Source organism: Dinoponera quadriceps, unplaced genomic scaffold, assembly GCF_001313825.1.
Source record: "Dinoponera quadriceps isolate SergipeBrazil2010 unplaced genomic scaffold, ASM131382v1 scaffold3162, whole genome shotgun sequence".
Taxonomy (NCBI): domain Eukaryota; kingdom Metazoa; phylum Arthropoda; class Insecta; order Hymenoptera; family Formicidae; genus Dinoponera; species Dinoponera quadriceps.
This window is the reverse complement of record NW_014557929.1, coordinates 5,950-21,139: the sequence shown is the minus strand read 5'-3', so window position 1 is coordinate 21,139 and position 15,190 is coordinate 5,950. Positions and strand designations below refer to the sequence as shown.

The window sequence follows — 15,190 nt, the reverse complement described above, 5'->3', positions numbered from 1 at the left end:
ATGAAATGAGACGCATGATGTTTCTACGAGTTGTAAAATGTAACTCGGTTTTTTTTTCTCTTTCGATCCGCGCGATTTCCCTCGCTTCTGCGTTAAATTTTTTAACATATCATGTTTATGTTATTTCAAAACACATTTGTATTATGTCGATATTCAACATTTGTAAGTATTAAAATGACACATTTTACACTTGAGTATCGATCGACGTATCAATTTTGTATGGATTTTTTCACATAATATTTGTGTTATTTTTCAACGTATTCACCTTGTTGGTGTTAAATTAACATAAAAATTTGAGTGGGCTATTTGGAGCATGTATGAAGTGCGATAAATTTCACGCAAAATTGTCCACAAGCGCAGAGATCGATGAGAGGGATGATACATTTGAGCGCACGCGAGTTTCAACGAACTCGCGATCGCCGGGCACGCGAAGATTTCCCCGGCGATCGAGTACCGCATCGCCGTCGTTTCCTCGAGCAACCGCGTCGAATTCGTCGGCCGAGAAAGTCTTTCCCACCGGCGAGCAAGAGGGTCAGAACGATATTCGTCGCGGGACAATGAGGATCTTTCTTTTTCTTTCTCTCCCTTTCTCTCTCTCGTGGTTGACACCGGCGTGAAAGAAACGGAACATCGCGGAGGAGAAAAAACGTGATTCTCTCGAGTTCGTTCCGCTCGCGGGCTCCGTTGAACGAATTCGCGCGCGAAATCGTGTCGCGGTCGTAAAAGTCGCGGTGAAAATTCAGCGGGACGATTCGAGCGTATCGCGTCGCCACTGCGAATGACGGGTCGCATGCTCGGCGAAAAACGATTTCCTGTTGCGAATGAAGACGTCGCTAACTCAGCGAGTCCGTAATATGATAAGAGTAGACGGTTTTCTGTGTCACAGTAACTAAGAACATTATTCATAGACCGATCTTATATTTAAGGTCGTCGTAAGTTCAACTTGAAGCGTTCTAAGAGCCGTTTCGTCGGTTATATGGCAAATCTCAGAATGAAATCAGGACAATCGTAATTATAAGACCGGACTATGAATATCGTCGGCCGAAGCCTCGCAGCTACATAAGATTAGTGGTTATACCTAATAAAATTCGATATTAGTAGTACGGCGAACCTGTCGGTGCGGAAAAGACGGTTTCTCCGTCAAAACCAGTGGAAAACATAACTTAGCCTACATCGAAAATTATTAGTTACTTTTGGCGCCATCACAACACCCTTTTCTCGGTTTTAATCACGAAAAATAGTTATATTAACCACAAAAAATATATTACCACTATTATTTTTGCAGTTAAAACCGAGAAAAAACGCCGGAAATAATTATAATTTCTATCAGTGGGTATTTTGAAACATGCTTGTGACGATAATCCTCTCTTTTGCTCTCGTATCAAAGGAAATTTAGCACCTTTAACATTATATTCGCTGTAATACCCGAGATAACATTCGAAAAAACGACTTATTATGTGAGCAGTTCTGTGATTATCACTTCCACACGTAATTTCTTCGCTGCGTACAAACAGTTCTAACTAATTATAACATTCAACTTCACCCAGCGAGCTATGGAGATTCGCGGAATTAATGTGTCTCTTTCACCGTGATACAATCGCGTTACAACACGAGTCTCTTCCTTTCCGAAGATAAAGAGCGCACCGCCTACCCGAGATTATGGAAAAAGGGCTCGTAGGAATCCCCCCTCCCCCCCTCCTCTCTCTCTTTGTCGGTCGTAAAAAACGCCGCACACGTGCTATCTTTATCAATCCCCGGATACCATCACGGTTACGTTTGACTAACGCAACTATTATGGCGGTCTCTAATAAATAGCACTGTAATTAACGTTAACAGGTTGAAGAGCAACGTCAACTCTATTTTCCGTTACCGACCTACATTGCGAAAATAGCCGTGTGTAAGGTGTGCGACGAGAAATTGGAGGAATAACAAGTTAAAAGTGAGCCCTCCTCCCCCCGCGGAGAAACTTGATCGCGTTCGCGCGCGACGTAAGCCCGTGAGGAGAAAGAATTAGATTAAATTAAATCATATGATTAATCTCTCAGAATAGCCGCACGTCCACGCGCGCGTGACGTTTCCATGTCCGGGACGAAAATTCCGACGCTGGAAACGAAAGCGTTTTTCGGAGAGAGGGACGCATCCGAGTGTGTCGCATTTATCGCCGCGATTTTCCGCCGTGTCGAATTTTGCGAAAGTCATCGCGATCGCTGAGCGACACCGTAATTAGCGGCGATCGATGGTACCTGCCGGCTAATACGCCGCTTAATTAAGTCCTTCAATTAGCGGATTGTTTGCGTAGCCATTGGCCGTTGACGCTAATTCCGCGGAGCTAATTGCACGCTTGAGCGGAATCCAAGATGATCGAATTCTGAAATATCCCTCGATCGCTGCGAGAAGATGGATCTCCCTCCGAGCGGGGGAGCGGGAAGGGAGGGAGAGGGAGTTCTCACGGCGAATTTTCTGCGAAAACGCCAGCAGGTTCGCGCATGAAACGTCGCTACGAGCGCGACCGCACGCGAGAGCTCGCGAGCCGCTTTACAATGTAAAGGTATAATAACGCCTGGCTTCTTATGTAATCGTGACGATTGCACCGGAGCCTTTCGCGAGTTTCCTTACGAAACGAGTAGTGCCCTCTCTTCCTCTCTCTCTCTCTCCCTCTCTCCCTCTTTCCGTCCCTCTAACGAGGAAAGGAAAAAAGCCGGCGCACGAGGCTGTTGCACTCGCGCGGCGAACTCCATTCCCGAAATATCTCTAACGTCATCGAAATTCACGCGGCGACGCGAGTGTTGTCAACCACTCGTGCGCGACACCGTCGGATCGATTCCGGATTAATACAGAAAACAGGTATTCGTATCTCGTACTTAACGCTGAACACAATGATCACTCTGATCGTCAAGAGCGACACAATTTGTGGCTCTCTCGAAAGTGAGACAAGTAAATCGTAAGAGATCGCGATACAACACGGAAGAAACGGTGTGAAACAGGTGGATTAGCCGGGGGGAGGAAGGAAGAAAGGTGTTTTTGTAATCGGATGAATTTTCAATAACGGAGACGAAATAATATCCAGTGTTGTTCGCGAAGTGTATTCCTAGGATCCTCCATATCTATTTCCAGGCTAATAATCGACGGTACCGCATATATCTGCATTTATATTTTACGCGCGTGTGTTTATGAACACAACGATAAATTATGTACTAAGAGGGGGAAGGGGGGAAGGTGTGTTTATAACGGTACATACGAAAATGTGCACGTGCAGTTCGGCAAGATAGAACGCTGGTTAAACGCGATGAATTGTTAAATACGCAGACGCTATATTATCCAATAATAAAACGGACGGTTTTAACATTTATGATCGGTTTTTCATGCTTTAATGACGACGTCCGAATAGCGCGGTATACTGTAATCGGCCCGTAACGGTTTCACTTTTTCATTCGTTATTTATCGCGGGCCATGCGCCTCATCGCGTCTACCCCGCCGTAATTATTCCAATTTTACCGTATATTTCGCGCGCACACTTGCGGCGCCGAGCGCGAATTTAAATGTAGGTTGCGCGAATTTTCAGACCGGTAGCGCCGGAAATAAATTTCGTTTTCGTTGCATTGTGCTCTTAACACCGATCGTTGATTGAAGTTCACACCCGAGGATCGAGATCGGAATTTGAAAGCTCCATCCTCCTCTTCCCGCGGACGTCTTTCGTGATTTAAGGAAAAACGTGTTTGGTGTTTATGATCACAGCTGCGTCGTGAAAATATTTATAGCCGAGAAATTTCGGTTTTCTTTTCTGTAGTGAATGTTTCTCCGATGTTCACCGATTCTGTATACATATTTCTATTGCTAGAGGAGAAGGTAGAATTATAGCCCTTTTAAGTATTGTGGCTCTTAATATCTCCATTATCAAGTAGTGAATTCTAGTGATTACTTGCGGAGTCATTTATTCGGTAGCCCGCCATTACGTAGTGCCGCTAATATGCCAATACGCAATAGCCGGCATTTGTTATAACGCATTCTTATTTGTAAACATTTCGAAGCATGTTTTCGAGGAAATGACCATAATTCTAACGAGACTCCAATCATTTTTCCTCTCAATGCGGGAAGCGATTGTTTTTCAGACACACGGACAAGATCGGCATCAATGTAATTATTGTGTAAAATACACAACGAAGCGACAATGACATCCCCATGCGTCCACGCACGCACTTTGGCGCGGACAATTTCGCGGAAGACCGACGGTGGGAGGGCTTCTTCTTCATCGTTTCGGTGACGATCGTCGATCCCGCAGTGTCGTGCCGTCGTCGTATCGGCTTCGGGGCGAATCGATTCAGCGGGGGAGGAGGAGGAGGAGGAAGAAGGTAAAGGGGCTCCCTTATACCGCCGACACGTTCTGGCGGGCAAATCCTATCACCAGGAAGAGGAGCGGTCAAGAAAAGAGGATTATTCGTCGACGTGCGACGACTTCCTGCCAACTCGTGACTGACTAACATCCCGCTTCCGGCGTTCCCCTACGAGGGAGAGAAGAAGAGAGAGGAGAGAGGGAGAGAGAGAAGCTTAAACATCGATGGCGATGGACCACCGTCGATAGATCGTTTTTTGCCTTTATTTGCTCGCCTATGTCGCAATGAACGATAGGTCGAGTCGCGTAGTAACAGCTGCTATTTTCTCTCTCCCTCCCTCTCTCTCTCTATCGTAACGATCTGAAAATTTCAGGATTTCTGAACGCACGTTAAACACTGAATCGATGAATCTCTTCTCTGAGACCGCCAGCGTGCTCTTTTTATCGAGGCAAGATAAATAGGATAAAAAATTTTCCTAAGTATCGCCGTTTCCGCGCGTTCCCACGAGTTATAAATTCTCTACTCGAGATTGACGGGAAGAAGCTACGTGGGTGAGTGAGTGTATATACGTGTGGAGCAGCGACGCAGCTCGCGATTTCGCATCTACAGAAACGTATCTCGACGCGTATGTGTTCATAACGCGATAATATATCATAATGCAAAATAAAAATTCGGATATCTTGATTTTCAGTGCACGCGTACGAAATTCCGTGATCTAAAAACGACAAAAAATGCGAAAGACTTAATTCCGTTGCGAAGAAAGAGAAAGAGAGAGAGAGAAATACCTGAATTCCTGCGTTACAAGTGCGGACAATTTTTTATAATTCACATGCGCGTAGCTTTTCAATCGTTGCCAGCGTCCAAAACAGAAATATCCGGAATTATTCCGACGCGAATGGCTGTGTTTCGAGTCGCAATTAACATGTTGAACGAGCGATGCATTTCTATTTGACATTTTCAACACCAGATCGACCTTTAACGTAAAAAAAAAGAAGCTTCACATTACTGAAGCGACATGGAAATGGAGTGTGTGCAACAGACCGCTTTGTCTCACCCGTTTGACGCGTGTTCCGAGTGCATCGAGGGGCCTTAAGACGTGAAGTAACGAGTAGGTCAAGAAACGCACAGGAAAACCTCTGTTGCGGGAAGCGAGAGTCTCTTTAGAGTCACGCGCACGCGAGTTTTTGCGGTGCATCCACTTTCTGTATCAGTTTCTCCCACGACGGTCAGCGACGAGAGATCGAGTTCTACTTTCTAACCGCGATATACAGCTTCGCGCGGCTACCGGCTTCCTAGCGCGCGGGATTCGATCGCGGCGGAATTATCGAGAGTCGATAAAACGAAATCGGCGCGAAAGCCGAAGCTTCCTCTCCGCGCTTCAAGCCCGGTTTCTTCACAAATATGAAGCGATACACGGGAGAAGGTTACTTGTGATTACGCATCGATACTCGGCCGGATATATACGCGTTGAACGCACGTGTGAAAACGACTCTCCTTTGAACACGACGTAACACGAACGTGTCAGAGGGCCATAGATCAATAATCTCTCCGAGGGAAACCAACGCTAAAAGAAAGTAAATAACGAACAAGAAAATTAATTAAACTCTTTCAAGTATACTGACACAAAAGGCCCGGGGGAGGGGATTTGTTTCGTTGAATTGGCTGCACCAGCTTGTAGCAGTTCTTTTCTCCCCTTTCCTCCCATCAAGTTTTAATTGTGTATCTGTCTCTTTTTACGTTCCACAAGTATACGCTAGAGTGTTCAAAGAAAAACAACAGACCTATATATACACACGTCTAGGTACGATCGTTTTACTTTTTTTTCAATTCGCGTTGCATCGCCGATTACAAAATGTAACGGGCATTATTGCGAATGAATATTCACCACAAAACTCCGCGGGGAAAAGAGAAGTCGCGTTACACGACTGGCAGATGTAATATTCACATCGCATTCAAGTTAAATCATTCTCTTCGGATTTTAATCGGATTCATACTTGAAGCAAAGAAAAATTAAATGAAATAAACAACACGGCATCACGCGATAAATTAAAGTATGTAAAGTCGGTAAATAATTAGAAAGTCTGCGGATTAATTAGAAAGGTTTATAAAATGAGCCGACGAAGTCGGTGGCCTACGAAAGACCGATGAAGTAATTAGAAAGTCCCCGGATTTGCAAGATCGCGCGGGTCTCCGCGTATTTCAGAATATTATTACGTTTTTGTGTTAATCCGCTTAGCTCTGCTTTCACGTATCTCCACGCGCCACTCAACACTCGGGACCCTTCAATCGACGCGATTGCATTCTCGGCGAAGTGTACTTCGTATATAACGTGTATGAACCGCGCACCTTCGCCGTGTGTAAGGATTTCCGTCGAAAATGCGTCTCGCGAGTGAAAGCAGCGCGTGCTCAGGCGCGTCCACAAAATAACAACCGCCAAATAATCGGAATAATTCGCGCCATCAAGCTCTCGCTCTCATCCGTGCCGCGCTTATTACGCTTTTCCATCCTTCCCGCGTCTGTGCGCACGGCAAATTCCGCAAGGGCGACTCCGTAAGCGCGTATTTATTCCGCTTTCGTCGACGGATTTCGGTCTCTCGTCCGACCGCGTGCTGCTCACACAGAGGACCGAGAGCGCCCAATTCCCCGTTCGCTTTCCGCTTTCCGAACGGACGGAAAGAAGGGGCGGCCGCCCAGCCGGCGCTCTTTATGCATGCATCTGCACACATCGATGGAGGTTAACGCATAATGCGAACTCCGGCCGGGGTCCGACGAGGAGGATAAAACGCCGCACGATCGCCACAATTTGCCCAGCGAATCCGAAATGTCTTTGTGGGATTTTCGCACGCACAGCCTCCACCGGCCATCTCGGCCGCGCATAAACCTCCGCGATTACGCCGAACGCCCGTTGCAGTCCACCCTCCGCCCCGATCAAGCCTCGCCCACGGAATTCACCTGCCGAGAACTTCAGTGGATCAGTGGAAGGTGTCCGGGGATCAAACGAGAACTCAACTGTCGGAACGGAAAAATTCCTATAGGAGGTCTCTATATAACCGATTATTCCCGGTTATCTCAATCCGAACGGGTTTTAACGCAGTCGCGAAGGTTAAGACGAATGTTTTCGGCCGCGATAACAGAGATATCGTTTCTCGTGGCCGGGTTTTCGCCCGATCCCCGATTCCGTCACACGAACTGAGACTTCCTTCTCCATGTAGGCAAAAGTTCTTCGTATCGTCACGCTAAACGCAAGTTACTCGTGTACTAATGCGCATAAAATAAAATGTAGTTATTCCCAGAACGCGAACTCTCCAGTTATATCTACATTGAAGACCTGTCGTGATCTACGGAATAGACGGGATAGGCAGGTAAGTAGAACGAAGGTTCCGGAAATTATAGCACGAAGAAATCACAATGAGACTGCAGATAATCCGGAGGATCCGCGCGGGCTATAATTTGATAAGGTTATATGTGTCTGCGGATCTCGAACGTTCGTGATCAAATCGGAGAATTCGTGCATTCGGCTTTGCAAATCCACGCGGAGACGATCCACGAACCTGCGATTTTTCGAATCGAACGCGATTGCGCTCAGCACTGCCATCCATCCAGTCTCGCCGGGAGTGAAATAGTGACTGCTTCTTGGCGAAAACGGTGACGAAAAGTGACATTTCTGGTTAAATTCTGAGAGTAACTAAGGCTATTTAAGCAAAAAAGTGACATTTACCCTCATCTTCCCAGGTTTATCTTCGGTTATCTCGACAGCGTCGCGAAATATATGTAACTTGGTCGCGCAGAAAAATAATAATGAGACATGACATTTTTTGCGCAATCGGAACAACCAATTGAAAACCACGTGTATATTTCGCCAATTTGCAATATCGTAACATTCCGGTATCGCTGTTACTGACGAGGCCAATTAGCGGCGATCGTTGCGCCGTACCATATATACGCAAACTGCAACAATTTCGTTTGAAGTTTATCGTGGATCATGACGTCGCCTCTCGCGGGACATCGGCGTCCGCATTAAAAGCCGTAACCTGTTCGCGAATTTCATTGTCGGGATTAGCGGGGAGAAGCGTGAAAGCGTTTCCTCGTCATAATCACGAACTCGTCGAGCGATGCGAAAGCGTCATCATCCGGGGAGACCGCTTGAATGAGATTTTCCGCGACATAACTTGCATGCGCGCGCGTGCGCGTCCGAAATCGCTCGAATAAATATTCACTTATCGCTTTCCCGTTTCTGCCTCTCTGCCGTTTCGTCACTATCCGCAATCATTTGTACAACTTTAGTGATTCTGCATCGCGCAATTCGTCGCAAACACCACACCGTGGAATAACTTCGTTTATTTTTCCTGTAATTTGAGCGGAATTTTTCGATGGAAATATTCCGAACTCGTGAAACGTACATTTTGGTTGATTGATTTACGTTGCGACAGGAACGCTTGGTGAATATTACTCAAAAGTTAAATATGAAGTGTACATCTAGCTTTAATTGATGTTGAATTTTTAGCAAAGTGTATAGGATATTATTTATATAATTGATTAACCGTTCAATTTGTTACAAACTGATATTTAATTCTTCAATATATTTTAAAGAATCGGTCGTTTTATACATTTATATTCGCATTTAATATTCCCGTTAAATCTTAGATCGGATATTCGCTTCATTTCATATTAAAGTATTACATACTTTATGATGAATTTAAACCAATCAATGGGTTATATATATATATATATATATTTGCGAATAATTTTAATGGTATAGTTGACTTTTATTTCATGTTATTATCTTCATTTTGAACTCTCATTAAAAAAAACTTTCGATTTCTTTTATATGTACACTTATAATTTTATTTATATATATATTTTTCCCCCCAAATTATTATAATTATGTATATCAAAGAGAAGCTTTCTCATAAATGAACAAAATAAATAAATAAATATATAAATAAATATTCAAATAATATTTCGTGCGTGCCCTGTGAAAAAATCCGTATCCATTTAAAACATCGAGGGATACCACGACGGAATTTCCGCTGTCGTTGAAAAGTTGCGGCGAGGAAAATTCTTATTTCCTCGCGCAGCCGGATTCCTACATCGTCGTCTATCCGTCTCGGAAGGAACGATCGATCGATCAGGAACCCGTTGCTCGACTAGGAAACTCGGTCGCCGTTAGCTTTATTTGTTCTTACAGCGAAATGCGATGCATACACGCACACATACATATACACGCGAGACCTCGTATTAGCGACCGAGTGTGCAATATTCATTTCCGTTTTTCATTTTCCGACCACTTTGCTTGCATCGATTGAAACTGATATGTAGGCCCTCATGGAGATTGCATATATAATTCACGTCTACTTCCGTATATCGGGTGTCCCAAATCTACCAAAAGGTAACTTTCATTTGCTGATCCCTCGGTCAATTTGAAATAAGAGCATCGTGAGAGGAATCAATAATCAATAATCCTTAAATTGGAAACGATCCTCGAGGATAAACAGCTCTTCGGCAGCTAAGCTACGAGAAATGCTTATTCTTCGTTCAAGTGAGTCTTACTCCAACAGACTTGTAATATGGAGTCTGGCTGTAAAAATATTTGATATTTAACGATATTTAACGTTAAAGATGAAAGTAACGTTTAACGCTTGTGATATTTAACGCTCAAAATATGGAAAGATATCGCGAGACTACTGGTAATTTTCACGGAGGAAAAATCGACGTCAAGCCGGTCGAGGGATCCAAAAGTGAAAGGTAACTAATTTACTATCTGATATCGTACTCTGTACACGCCCGTACATACGCGTAAAGTCGAGGAAACGATATTTCCCACCCGTAAATCAGGCGATACGTCCTGCTCGCTACGATAACCCATGGCAAATCAGCCACAATGTGGGCGACCGAAGTAAAGAACGGAAAGGAATTTATCACCGAAGGTAAATACCTGTCCGTAATTGAATCGGTAAGTAGAAGAAGGATTAATCGAGCGGCGAACAATGTGGAGAGAAAGAGAGAGAGAAGGAGAGAGAGAGAGAGAGTAAGAACATATCCCATCCCAACGGAGAACGACGTTTTATTTTTACTTCCACACCCACATACACGCACATACACGCGGAGAGACGACATCCCAACGCTGCGCGCGTGTTCAAATTCGCAGACTCGCCCGAGATCGTCGGGCTTGAGAATGTCCGGTTTCCGCGCTCGTGGAAACAATACGCTCGAAATTAGGAGTTTCCCGAAAGCGCCCAGCCAAACGCGTGGAACAGCCGGCGGTTACCCCCACGAGGGTTTACCCCGTCGTAAACATGTAAATCGATTGACCGTCCGCGGCGAGAACGGAAGGCAGGCGAGCAGGCATGCAGACCTTCGGTCGGTTACGCTTCGTCGGGGTCGCCACCCGGTATGCTCTGCGACCTAAGTCAAATCATCTGCGCGCGTGTGTCGCCGCCCACGTACCCATACATCCGCACCGTATGATGTCGCATACGCGCGCGCAAGCACGCAGGTACGCACACGTAGAGACATACGTGCGTCTCGAGTATCCACGTTGCCGTCACGAGGCGTAATCCACCTTCCGTATGATGTGACATAGCGTGGTGCGCTGGCGGGCCCTCAGTGGCCCTCGCACAGTCGCGGAAAAATCAATAGCGAGCGTGGTGTGGCGTGGCGGCGTCACTCTTTCAGGTGGCCGCCTGCCTGTGCGAGGAAGGAAGTCAGCCTGGCGAGCCAGGCAGGCGAGCAGGCGAACGAACGGACAGACGGATGGACGGGCAGGCAGGCAACCGTCCGATCGAGCGCGCCGCGAAAACGAGTCACCTGCGAGGTATACACTGTCGTAGCAGGCGCGCGATCGAATTCCCGCCTTCCGCTGAGAGAGAAAGACGGAGAGAAGGCGAGGGGAGGGAAAGAGGGGAAGAGAGAGAGAGAGAGAGAGACGTACAGTATGTTGCTGCGCAACGTTGCTGCTGCGCGCCGCTATCGTTTGCCGAGGAGGCGCCAGGACCGACTTCGTCGGGGGCTGTCGAAATTTTAAGCCTTCTGGAGTCCCCTTTCTCGACTCCCCCTTTCACGGGCTTCTTGGTGAATTAAACGCGGATTATTTTTCGTCAGGGAGAACTGCTGAATTATCGGTTTACGACAGTGTTTTGCGCCTTAAACCTTCGTCTTTTAAGTAACGCACAATGTGACTCTCTTGTTTCTTAAGTCTTAAAAGGTCGTTCTGTTTGCGATTGACAAAACGTTGTATGATAAAAAAAAAAGTAAACAAATGATAATTTGCCACGCAATAAGATTACGGATATATGATGCGGAAGGTTTAAGAGCACGAAACGTTGTCTTAAAATTGTAAGTCAAGCATTCTGGTGATGCCCTTAATATTCTCGCGACATCCGTCGTGTCATTGTTTGTCCGATCGATAAGAGAGGAGTAATTCGTTATCAGTGATGGTAAAGTGGATTCGGTAATTTTATAAATTAGTTTGCTGATGGGAACGATCGGGATGTTTGAACTTGGCGATTACAAAGATCCGATAATCTTGTACTCTTGACATTTTATAGCACAAGAACCTAGTGGGACAAGCACGTGGGCCGTGACAAACATACCGATGAAAAAGCACTCGCATATTTTTTTCAAGCAATTCTAATTATTGGTCAAACTCGAAATATCTTTTGCAATATTTATTCGAAGCAATGCTCGGTGGTGAGTTTCAGCTATCTCTCCGTTTTATCGTACTTCACAGGGAGGTGTACGCACAGTCAACGTCGCCATAAAATCCTTAATTGCGAATATTAAAATTCCGCATAATCATTTTCTTCTTTTCCCTTCCCTCCGCCACGCGGCACAAGAAGTCATTTTCCAGGCACGACAAAGATTCAATTTGCTCGCGGGCCGGACTTGTATACCGTGAAACATTAAAAGGATCAAACATTCTCGATGAATGGAGCTCGTAAAAATTTTAATACGCCCATAACTACACCTTTCGCGAGACTTTCCCGTTCTCTTTCGCGTCCGTGTTTCTTCGCGAGAAGAACTTCACTTGCATTCCCGACGCTCCGACATTGTGTTACCAAGTACGCGCTCGCGTTATATGTAGCGACACAACATATAGAAACTTCATCGTTGCCGTTAGAAAATTAAATGTAAAACGAAGTTCGCGCGCATTATAACCCCATATAATATCCGTCATCGTATCTCTTCCACTCTTTTTCTCACCCCTCCACCCACTCACGGCGCGCGATACGATCTTAGAAGATCGGCAGCGCGACACTCGCCTATCATAAATTAAAGATGCGATTTGTTTCAGGTTTCAGCTCTGTGAGCGAGCGAGCGTGCAGCACGTTGCGTCGCTACAACTGTTTCAACTCCAAACAGTTGCGTCACGCCAGCTGCCCGTTCCACAAAGGCTACGCGTCACGAGCAATCGCGAAAAATTGCGCAAGATTATATAGTTACGGTTAATCACCGGGGGAGAACAAAGGACGTCGATGAAGGCGTCTTTCTCATTGCTGTGCCACCGTGTGTGTATATATACCTACATCGGCCATAATGAGTAACGAAATTACATATAATTGCTAGCTTCACGCTTCTCCGTTTCGCAATCGATTTTACAAAACGCGCCTGATATTACGCCCATGCGTATTAATTCGCTTCCTAAATGCCTACGTCAACGGTCTCCTCTCTCTGTCTCTCGCCGGAACGAGACATCTTTGCTGTAATAACTTTAATAAATCATTATCGAGATCGCCGCGCCGATCATGATACGTCTTTCCGAACAGTTCCCTACCAGCGTTGCGGTTTTTCCAGGAGGATCGCTGCGGGCGATTTACGAGCGAGTGAAACGTTACGCAATCAGATCAGAAGATTGTTGTCGTACGTTATCACGGAAGCGTAGCCCGCCGACGAGTATTACAATGCTGCAGGTTGCTCCTCGGCAGACATGTCTCTCTCTCTTTCTCTCAAAGACCCACGGCCGTTTACCTCGAAATTACGCTACTCTCACCGCGGCCGTCATTAGACCATTTCGAGCGTACACGCGTTGCATCCAGCTCGCATCGGATGTGCCATTAATGAGCGGCGTTCTACACGCGGCGGTGGTACGCGCGTGTGTCAGCAGCCTGCGTGACCCGAGTACGCGCCTGCGCGCGCTATGACGCGCGAGCAGCGGAACGAGCGAGGGAGACAGACGGATACGGAGGACGCGGGGGGTGCTGCGAGCAAGGGGGATGGAGAGCCGACCAATATGGCGATAATACGCGAGTGCGAGAGGGAGAGAGGGTCGAAGAGGGTGAGCAAGTGGTGTAACCTCTGCATGGTAAGGAGGAAGGAAGAAAAGAAAACGACAGCCGAGCCGAGTCTCTGTCCCTTCGCGAAGGATGGAAACGAGAGGGTGGTGAGAGGAAGGGTACTTATGGTCTCGCGGAAAAACGCGAATCGGTTCAGGGCTACATAACAAGACACGGGCCTGAGAGGCGGGGAAGGGAGGGGGAGAAGGAGTGCGTCACAGAGGGGGTGGATTCCACCCCTTCGGCCATGGTGTGTGCACGGCGTAGGGCCGGCAGCGCTGCGACGACGCTGCGCATCGCCTTGGTATATACACTTTCGAACACCTACCTCGTCTTCGCCGGTGGCCACCGTGTTGACGGAGTCCATGCTCTGCGATAGCGGCGCGTCCATTATGCAGGCAAGTTTGCCGGACGGTCCGGGGTTGCCGGGGGCTGCGGTACGAGCGGGTGGCGGCGACGAATCCACCGTGTCCCGTCTCGGTCGTTTTAAAGCGGGCGGCGTTATGGTTGTACCGGCGAAGACGACGGGCGCCTCCAGGACGTATCACTGGAAAATAACCTTCCCTTCGCGAGAAACACAGGGGCCTCAGCCGCCTCCTCCTCCTCTTCCTCCTCCTGCTCCTTCTTTTCCTCCACGCCTCCTCTCCTTCCCTGACCCGATCTTTCTTCTCTCTCCCTTCTAGCTTCTGGCTTCTCCCTTTCTTCTTCCTCTTCCTTCGCCCCTTCCGCTCGTATCCTCCTCGACGTTTCTTCTTCTTCTTGTTCCTCTTCCTCCTCTTCCTCCTCCTCTTCTTCCTCTCCGCGTTCTCTCGCCCGATTCACTTCTTCTTCCGCTTCCTGCTGCGGCTCTTCGCCACCGGCTCGTCCGCCAGCGCCACCTCCGGCCACCCTACGACGACGTCGCCGTCGTTGCACCTGTCACACGCCGCTGCAAGGGAGTCGTGGCAGCGTAACGGCGAAAGAGAGAGAGAGGGAGAGAAGGAGAGAACGAGCTGTATGTATGTATGTGTATATATATATCTATATAAAGATATATATATAGATATATATATATATATATATGTATGTGGACGTGTGTGCGTGTACGTCTGTATGCGAACGTCGAAAGCACGAGCGTGTGTGGTCTGTTGCGCGTTTATGCGCCTGCGAGCGGCATGTGTATACGTGTACGCCTGGCCTGCAGGTGTTGTTCCCACGCGTCTATTTTAGAGCAATCGATACACCAGCGTGGCCGCGGAGGAGGAGCAGGGCAGCACCCGGTGAACGCGATCGACGACGACGTTTCTTTTCCGACACGATGTTTCATCCACCGACGAACAGTAATCCACCCATACACCGGGTGTAGCAAATGTGCCGATGACGTTACGCCTGGCGGTAGCTTCACTGCGTGAGCGCGCTCGCGCGATCGCGCGCTTCGACGACGACGAGGTTGCGCACCGAGGATCCGGTGTGTCACGCACCGGCTGGCTGGCTGGAGAGGGATAATCAACGACACACTCGTGGACACCTTGCGACGTCGGGTCGCGTAAGGTCGCGCGGATGATAGATTCTTGCTTTTGACGTATTCCTCTCTTTATTTCTCCTTGC

At 47.2% G+C, this 15,190-nt stretch overlaps 1 protein-coding gene across 2 annotated transcripts in view; it reads right to left on the bottom strand.

The window, feature by feature from the left end:
* The window catches only part of LOC106749517 (protein couch potato-like), a 107,140-nt gene extending 92,877 nt beyond the window's left edge, over positions 1–14,263 (bottom strand). For both annotated transcript variants that reach the window (XM_014629043.1, XM_014629044.1), the window contains exon 1: positions 13,932–14,263. In XM_014629043.1, coding sequence (XP_014484529.1) covers positions 13,932–13,994 — 63 coding nt within the window. In that variant the 5' untranslated portion in view covers positions 13,995–14,263. The remainder of the gene's footprint in view (positions 1–13,931) is intronic.
* Between the last annotated feature and the right edge of the window lie 927 nt (positions 14,264–15,190).